The 9,262-nt window shown below is 46.1% G+C and overlaps 1 protein-coding gene across 1 annotated transcript; it reads left to right on the top strand.

Annotated features, from left to right (window-relative positions):
* The first annotated feature begins 855 nt into the window (after nucleotides 1-855).
* LOC120669084 (protein NYNRIN-like) lies at nucleotides 856-8,611 on the top strand. Its single transcript, XM_039948904.1, has 3 exons — nucleotides 856-1,128; nucleotides 4,183-4,287; nucleotides 7,886-8,611. Exons 1-3 carry the CDS (start codon nucleotides 856-858, stop codon nucleotides 8,609-8,611), a joined length of 1,104 nt encoding a protein of 367 aa, XP_039804838.1.
* The last annotated feature ends 651 nt before the right edge of the window (nucleotides 8,612-9,262 follow it).

The following is a 9,262-nucleotide window of genomic DNA, read 5'->3' as shown; positions in this document are numbered from 1 at the left end:
GGATTTTGGATGCAATATAATCCGATGCCATATCCACCACACTTCCAGGGGGAGGGAAGCTCCAGAGGACCTGTGTTTGAAAGATTGAGGCAGCCGGCTCATGATCGATTGGGTCAGCACCAATCTGGTCAGGGGCTGAACCCCGGACCGGTCAGACCGGTCTACCCCGACTGGTCAGACCGGTCTCAGCAGAGGCCGGCCCCAATTAGTCTAGTGCGCCAAGAATACCGTGTCAAGGAGAAGAAGGACGAACCAATGCTAATGCAAGTCGATTCTGAGAAGGTTCCAGCTGCAAAGGTTGTGCAAGTTGAAGACGGGAAGGGAAAAGCCCAAGATGCACAAGAGGGACCGGTGATCGTCGAGAAACCAGTCAATGTTTCTCAGAAGCTTGTGTTGGCCAACGATCATGAAGCCAGCAGCAGCAACCTCAAGGACCAGGACAAGAAGAAGTACTTCCAGCCTAGGTGGTGTCCACCAGGGTTGACTCATACTCAGAAGAGGAGGTTGCAGCGTCTTCGCCTCCAAGAATAGAAGGAGAAGGAGGCGGTGAAGTTGAGGGACGAAATATTTGATGAGTGCATACCAAGGTTCCCTCAAAGCAAGATGTGGCGGATTAAGGCAGTTGATCAGCCCACAGGACCGGTCGAACCGCTCCAGCCGACCGGTCAGACCGGTATCCCAGACCGGTCTGACCGCTCAGAGCAACCGGTCAGACCGGTCGACCCTGAGCCTGAGCAGAAGGCCGAAGAAGCTATTTCCACTTCGGCTCCTGACACATCAGAGGTTCCAGCGGCTCCTTCTACAGCAGAGGACGAGGAGTTGGTGGATTATGAGGCTTCTCCGGAACGCACAAGCATGGAGATCAATGTTGTGCGTTTTTCTGATGACTATTGGGCGATTCCGGAGGAGGAGACAGCACATCTGGACTTTGGGCCCCGCGAAGCTATTTTTCAGAAGCCCAAAGATTCGGATAACCACTTGAAGGCTCTCTACGTGAGGGGGCACATCAACGGGAAGCCAGTTTCTCGTATGCTTGTGGATAGTGGGGCAATTGTGAACTTGAAGCCATATTCACTCTACAAGAAGCTTGGCGGGACGGACGAAGAGCTCATGAAGACAAACATGACGGTCAGCGGCATTGGAGGAGGTGATCCCATTGGTGCCAAGGGGGTTGCTTCGATGGAGTTGACCATTGGGAGCAAGATGGTTGCTACGGCATTCTTCGTCTCCGAGGTGCAAGGTAACTTCAACATCATACTTGGACGTGATTGGATTCATGCCAATCAATGTGTACCATCTTCCTTGCACCAATTTCTTATTCAGTGGATCGGTGATGAGGTCGAAGTTGTGCATGGTGATGCATCTTCCTTCATTGGTACCGCCGATTTCGAGTTCGTTGGTGCACATGATAATATCAAGTGTTTATCGGGTCTGGACTCGACCGATTACGACTTGATCAGTTGCACTAAGGAGGGTTTTGTCTCTGCAGTCCTAAAGCCGATGGAGAATCGGCTACACTTACTCCTATGATGCAGCAAGGCAACAACACAGAGCCGATTGGTCAGACCGCTTCCTCTGACCGGTCAGACCGGCCGAAGCCGACCGGTCAGACCAGTGCACCAGACCGGTCAGACGCAGAGTGGCTGCAACAGCGCATCGAGCACTATCGGGACAAGGTGAACGATATTGGAGATGGTTTTATTCCTAGGTCAACTTTTGTAAATGCAAACTTATCGGATGATTGTAAAGCCGATTTAATAAAATTATTGAAAGAATTTGTCGATTGTTTTGCATGGGAATACTCTGAGATGCCTGGTTTAAGTCGCGATTTGGTTGAGCATCGGCTGCCGATTAAGGCCGGTTTTAGACCTTATAAGCAACCTTCTAGGCGTTTTAATTCTGTTATGTATGACCGAATAAAAGAAGAAATTAATCACTTATTAGATGCTGGATTTATTCGGTCTTGTCGTTATGCGAAGTGGATCTCTAATATTGTGCCCGTTGAAAAGAAAGATTCGGGCAAGATTAGGGTTTGCATTGATTTTAGAGATCTTAATAAAGCTACTCCTAAAGATGAATATCCTATGCCTATTGCCGATATGTTGATCAATGAAGCTTCTGGACATCGTGTTATCAGTTTTCTTGATGGTAATGCGGGTTACAATCAAATATTTATGGCCGAAGAAGATACGTCTAAAATGGCCTTTAGATGTCCTGGTTTCGTTGGTTTGTTTGTGTGGATTGTTATGACTTTTGGATTGAAGAATACTGATGCTACTTATCAAAGAGCCACGAATTTGATCTTCCATGACTTAATTGGTATTATATTGGAAGTTTATATTGATGATATTGTGATCAAATCGGCCGGCTTGAGTCATCATTTGGCTGATTTGAGACTTGCTCTTGAGAAAATGTGTCAGTATGGTTTGAAGATGAATCCACTCAAGTGTGCTTTTGGTGTATCGGCTGGGATGTTCTTGGGCTTCATTATTCATGAGAAGGGCATATAGATTGATCCAAACAGAATTGAGGCCATGAAGAAAGTAGAGGCTTCTGCTTGCAAGAAGGACTTGCAAAAGTTTCTGGGCAAGGTGAATTACTTGAGAAGGTTTATATCTAATTTGTCCGAAAAGATAGATGCTTTTACTCCTATTCTTCGGTTGAAGAACGAAATTGAATTTACTTGGGGGGAAGAACAGCAAGAGGTTTTTTAGAAGATCAAGAAGTATTTGTCTTCACCACCGGTTCTCAAGGAACCTAAGAGAGGTATTTCTTTTAGGCTTTATGTGGTTGCGGAAGACAAAGTTATTGGTGCTGTTTTGACTCAAGAAACTGAAGGAAAGGAGTATGTCATCACGTATGTTAGCCGACAACTTATTGATGCGGAGACGAGGTACACATTTATTGAGAAGTTGTGCTTATCATTATATTATGCTTGTACCAAATTGAGGCATTATCTTTTATCAAGTACTTGCATTGTTACTTGTCAAACCGATGTTATTAAGCATTTGCTACAAAATCTGATTTTGAGTGGTAGAATCGGAAAGTGGGTTTATGCGCTTGTTGAATATGATTTGGCCTATGAGTCTTTGAGAGCTATTAAAGGCCAAATTGTAGCGGATTTCATTGTTGATCATCGGATTAATGATGAGCATGATTTGGAAGTCGGCTATATTATTTGCACACCATGGAAGTTGTTCTTTGATGGATCGGCTTGTGATGATAGACAAGGAATTGGTGTCGTTCTAATTTCTCCGAATGGTACTATTTTTGAGTTCTCAAATCGATTGGAGGAAGAGCGCACGAATAACCAAGTTGAATATGAAGCACTTCTATTTGGCTTGAAATTCTTGAAATCCATGGGCGTTAAACATGTAGAAGCTTATAGTGATTCACTTCTAGTGGTGCAGCAAGTATCCAAGGTATGCCAATGTTACAACAGTTCTTTAAATGCATATCTTGATAGATGCCTTGATGTTATCTCTTGCTTTGATGAATTTGTAATCCGACATATTCCAAGAGATAGTAATCAGAAGACGAACGCTCTGGCTCAGCAAGCATCTGGCTACAATGTTACTAAAAAATATTTTAACATGAGAAAGTCGATGCGAGCAACAGCCGAGTCACTGGTTCTGGACGAACCGGTCAGACCGGATGCTCCGACAGGTCTGACCGCCCAGACCGGTCTGACCGGTCAGACTGCTGAAAACAGCGAGTCGGCCACCACTTCCAATTTCAAAGGGAAGGCCGAGGTTGCTGACTGGAGGGTGCTTATTGTATTTAAAGGACCCTGGTCATGGTGCGGAGAGGAATATTCGGCGTTTGGCATTTAAATACATTTTGATCGATAATGAGCTTTATCATCGGACCGCCGAAGATGTTCTTCTCAAGTGCTTAGATTCTGATCAGGCTCATGTTGCTATGGGGGAAGTTCATGAAGGCATCTGTGGCACACATCAACCAGCTCCTAAAATGAAGTGGTTACTTAGGAGAGCCGATTTCTATTGGCCAACTATGATGGCGGATTATTTTAGATATTATAAAAGGTGTGAAGAATGTCAGCGATTTGGTAATGTTTAGTTAGTACCTGCTGCGTTATTACATCCTATTATCAAGCCATGGCTGTTCAGAGGCTGGGGGTTGGATTTCATTGGTCAGATTAATCCCCCTTCTTCAAAGGGACATCGCTTCATGTTGGTTGCTACGGATTACTTTACTAAGTGGACCGAAGCGGTTCCTTTGAAGAATATGACACACCAGGAGGTAATTGAGTTTATTACAGAGCATATTATTGTAACACCCCAGTGTTACTGAGCGCTAATCATGAGCTTAGATTCGCTAATTAGGAGTTTAATCTTGTCATTAGCGTTAATCGAGTTCGCGCGGTAAACGTCGATTTAGCCGGGTTCGATCGTGTTTTTGTCTCTGATCCGATCTTCAAATCAACTTGTGCCCAAAAACAAAGTTGTAGATCATCTTGTCCTCTACAACTTCTATTTTGGTCAAATTTCAAGTGCCTATATGAAATTTCAAGTTTTGGGCGGTTAAAATTTAATCAAAAAGCACTCAAACTCGGTACTGTGCCTTCACTGTTTTCGCCACGGCGACGGTGTGCAGAATCGGCGACGCCACGCGTCGCCGTGCCAGCGAGACCCAGCACCGCTTAACCTCTCCATTGCCGTTGCGATCGCCAAGTTCGATTTCGCCTTCCCGTTCCCCTTTCCTCGCTCGTGCGGAGCATGCCGATGCGCTGAGCAGAGCTCCGCCGCCATCGGAGCCGCGCTGGCCGCCCTCCGCCGTCTGGCCGCTATTTCTCACGCCTCGACCTCCCTCGACCTTCCTCGCCTTGCCCAGCACCCACGCCGTCCCTTTCCCGAGCCCGACCGACCTTCTTCCCGGCCGAATCGGCCTCCCGACCGCCGCGTCTGCCATTGTTGCCGCCTGAGCTCCACCCCCTTCCGTCGAGCTCCACCTTCCCACCTTCCTCCGCTCAAATCGAACCCCTGGTGAGCTTCCCTGGTCTCTCCTCTACCTTCTCCACCCCTTTTCCCCTTGGTTCCGGCGCCGCCGCTGCCGGAGCATCGCCGTGCCGCCGCGCACGCACGCCACATGCTACCCTGGCGCGAGCTCGCGGGCCACCGCCGCGCGCCTCGAGGCCGCCGAGCTCCCCTCAGCGTCGCGCCGCTCCCTCCCGCAGCCGCCTTGCTCCGATGCGGCCGGAACGGCCCGGCCACCGCCGCCGCCCTGGCCTTGTGCACCGCCGCCGCCTTGCTCCGCCTCGTGCCGCCTCTGCGCAGGCCACGGGCGCGCTGGCCCCTGCACGTCGGTCCGCCCGCGCTGCCCCGCTGGCCGGCCGGCCCACGGCCGCGTGCGCGTCAGGGCGCCGCCGGCGTGAGCGGCCGGGGCAGGTGGGCAGAGCAGAGGAGCCCCTGCTCCCTCTGTTCCACTGCGGGTGGGGCCCGCTGATCAGGGGGGTAGGGGTAGTTTTTGTTTTATTTTTGTTTGATTTGAGTGAGGTTTGCAAAATTCATATAAAATCAAGGAAAAATGCTAAAAATGCAAAATAAACTTGGTTAGGTTTCTAAAATCGAGATATTCCGAAGAAAAATACTTGTGCATGGGTAATGTCACTTTTGCCCCTGCTAAAAATTCGGGTTGTGTTTAAGCTAGTTTAATTAATACCAGTTGATCTGTTGTTCTAAAAATTATAAAATTTGCGTTGTGGCTTACTCCTTACATGTGTAATCCACTGTAAAAATTTCATGTGCTGGTGTTGTATACTTTTGTGTAAATCTATTTATGTTTAGTTTACCTTGCTAGAGTTAAATAAATATTTTCGGTCATCAATAAATCTTGGAGAATTTATGTGGCATGCTTTATCAAAATCATGTTATGCTGATAATTTTTTGTGGCTTGATCATATCTGTATGTTAGGTGCTTGCTTTTAATTTGTTCCTAGCTAGGCTCTTTTCTTTTATAATTGTTGTAATTAATTCTTTCATGCATGTGTTTTTACAATAAAACAAACCCCTGGTTAATTTGATCCATGTTGTTCTAGGGTTGTATTTAATACTTCGAAGTGAGTTTAGTAACTTTTGCTTGATAGGAAACACTTCAGGCTAAAAGGCATTAGAATCAAAGCATGTACGTCAGTTCTAAACCATTTCCGTCGTAACCCTAGTGACGCTTTTGGAGTTTGGTCCATACTTTTCATTGTGTGTAGTGCATTGCATCATTTTATGAGTCTCATGCATGACATATTTTAATCGTATAGACGCGGAAACCGAAGTCGCCTACAAGCTGATTGCCGAGCCGGTCCAGGAGCCTTCCGCAGAAGAACCGCAACCAGGAGAAGTCGTTGATCAAACTCCCAAAGAAGCCACTAACCCTGCTGACCTGCAAGGCAAGCCCCGGAGCATATCCCTTATTTTAATTACTCCATGTTATATTTAAAGTATTGTGCATTTACGTTTAAGGAATTGATTGGAACCATAGATGCATAATCTTGAATACCCAGTGTCTTTACTAGTGTAGTTATCGCTAGCACCGCTATGCTTAAGTAAACTCGGTAGAAGACGGGTGATTTTCTATCACCCGCGAGATATAGGGTTGTTACTTTAGGCAGTGTTATGAGAAATAATGCAATGAGAAGGGAATTGGAGACCGGGCGGAGGGAAAGTTGGACATGGTTGTTGATTAAAAGAAAGTTGAGTCTCTGCCTGTGTCGATTGAGGACCGTTCCGTTGTTGGCCCTTTGATTGAGGATTGAACAGTACTAACCACATGCCGGAAGTAGGAGGTAGTCGAAACCGGTAAGCTAATTACTTAAATTGCGTCAGAATCTGAGTCTCGACCTGCGGTGCTGGGTAGGGTTGACGGATGGTGAAGTGACCCATGGGTTCATCGGGTGTTTGCACGTGCGGGGCTCATCATCCGGGTGTTTGCGGGCTTGATTCAGACTTCGGGGTAATTATGGGAACAGTTGCGTGGTGTGACTCGACGGGGTCGCACTGGGCGTGTGAGTTAGGTCCACCTTGCAAGGTTAAATCGGATCGATTCGCCGTAACTCGCGGATATGAGAGCCTTGGTCAATGCGTCACATCGTAGTAATGATTGAAAGGACAGAAAAATGAAAGGTGGACGTATGGTTATGTTCTTTAAAAGATAATATGATCATCCATGTGTGTATTAGCTGTTCAGGCAAATCTAGTGTTATTTATCAAACTAATTGGAGCTAAAATATTGAAAGTAAGGATCCAGTACTAGTGGCTTTTCAGCAAAAGAACTCCAGAGCCAAAAGCCTTGCATATTTAGGAGTCGGCTAAGTATATACCAATAGTCGGGTAAGCCTTACGAAGTATTAGAGTACTCAGGGTTTGGTTGTAACCCTTCTGAGCAGGCTGTATTCCGGAAGACTTCGAGGAAATCGGTGCGTCCTGGATTGGTCAGCCTCTTCCTCCAGGTTGGACGGTCGAGTGGGTCCCGTCTTCTCCGTGAAGTGCAGGCAGGAGAGCCTCACATCAGTGGGCAAGATGTGAAGCTCTCTTTTGTCATCGACGTTATCTACCGTACTGTATTTTTAAACTTGTTTTAAACTGGTTGTATTTTCCGCTGCGTTTGAACTCTGTATACAATATGTAACTCTGGCTTATAAAACTTTATTGTAATTAATTTGGAGACTTTTGTTTAACTCTGGTTGTAAGTTAAGTTTGAAAACTTTTGTTGCTTGTAATCACCTGTGCTCGTCTTTTGGCGAGAGTTCCCGTGTAATCGATCCTGGTTATAGCAGGCAGTCTGAGTGTACTGGTGAAGTGCAGTATCGGAGGATTAAGTTAAATGGTTAATTAGTGCACTTGATCGGTATTATTTGGACTATTCTGTGACAATTATTCATAGATTCGGTATTCCTCAAACTTTGACAATGGATCAAGGTTCATCTTTTATTGCAATGGAGGTACGTGATTTTGCCAAATCTTACAAGATTAAGATACTCAATTCATCTCCATATTATGCTCAGGCCAATGGTCAGGCTGAGTCTAGTAATGAAATCTTGATAAAGCTCATCAAGAAGAAGATAGAAGAGAATCCCAGGAGGTGGTATGAGGTTCTATCTGAGGCATTGTGGGCTCATCATATATCTAGACATGGTGTTACTAAAGTTACTATTTTCGAGCTTGTTTATGGTCAAGAGACCGTTTTGCCTGTTGAGGTGAATCTGGACGCTTATAGATTGGCTAAACAAAACGACATTTCTGCTATTGATTACTATAATTTGATGATGGACAATATGGATGAAGTAAGCGACAAGCGGATGCAAGCTTTGAAGGAAATTGAGAAGGCCAAGCTTCGAGTGGTTAGAGCTTACAACAAGAAGGTAAAAGAAAAATCTTTTCAGGTTGGTGAGCTGGTTTGGAAGACAATATTGCCTCTTGGGACAAAAAGCAATAAGTTCGGCAAGTGGTCGCCAAGTTGGGAAGGACCGTTCAAAATTGTCAAAGTTATCTTCGGGAATTCTTATATGGTGGAGACGATGCAAGGAGAGTGTCTTCCAAGGGTTCTTAATAGGAGATACTTGAAGAAATACTATCCCAACGTGTGGCAAGATGCTTGAAGAACGAAGACGGCCGATATAGAGTATCGCCCTTAGCATTATTTTTAGCCTTGTATTTTCTATGTAAATCTATGTAACTAGGCTTGTTTCTAGTACTTGCTTTTTAGTTTGCAAAGCTTACTAATAAAACAGGGGGCATATGTTGGCGGGCAAATTTGGCATTGCCAGAGGCCGACCGGTCAGACCGGTCTGGTCTGTACAGTCCGAGTAGAGTTAGGGTTTGTATTATGGAATCCGTTTGTAACTCAATTTGGAAGGGGTACGACTTCCCCGGCCTATAAATATAAAGGCCACGGCCGATTGAGGTACTACTACCCAATCGAATCAGTCAATTTACAATTTTCCTATTTTTCTCCAAACCCTAACTTTTCCAACCTCGTGCTGTTCTTTGCTCGTCTCTACGGCGTTCAAAGGCGTCTTGGGTGGCCTGCCGACTCCAAAACAACCCAAGATCTTCGAGCTCCGACGGGGTCCCTCCCGAGCTTGAGGTTCTAGGTCTTCGCGGGATTTTCTGCGCCCAACCGGTCTGACCGGTTGGCGCGACCGGTCTGGCCGGTCGCCGGTTCTTCTCGCTGGTGATCTGATCGTTGCGATCCGCGCGTTCTAGCGCTTGTGTGTTGACTAATCTTGCGTCAACAAACTGTGAACAAC

Source organism: Panicum virgatum, chromosome 4N, assembly GCF_016808335.1.
Source record: "Panicum virgatum strain AP13 chromosome 4N, P.virgatum_v5, whole genome shotgun sequence".
Classification (NCBI taxonomy): Eukaryota; Viridiplantae; Streptophyta; class Magnoliopsida; order Poales; family Poaceae; genus Panicum; species Panicum virgatum.
The sequence above is the reverse complement of the archived record's forward strand: the minus strand, read 5'-3'. Positions and strand labels throughout refer to the sequence as shown.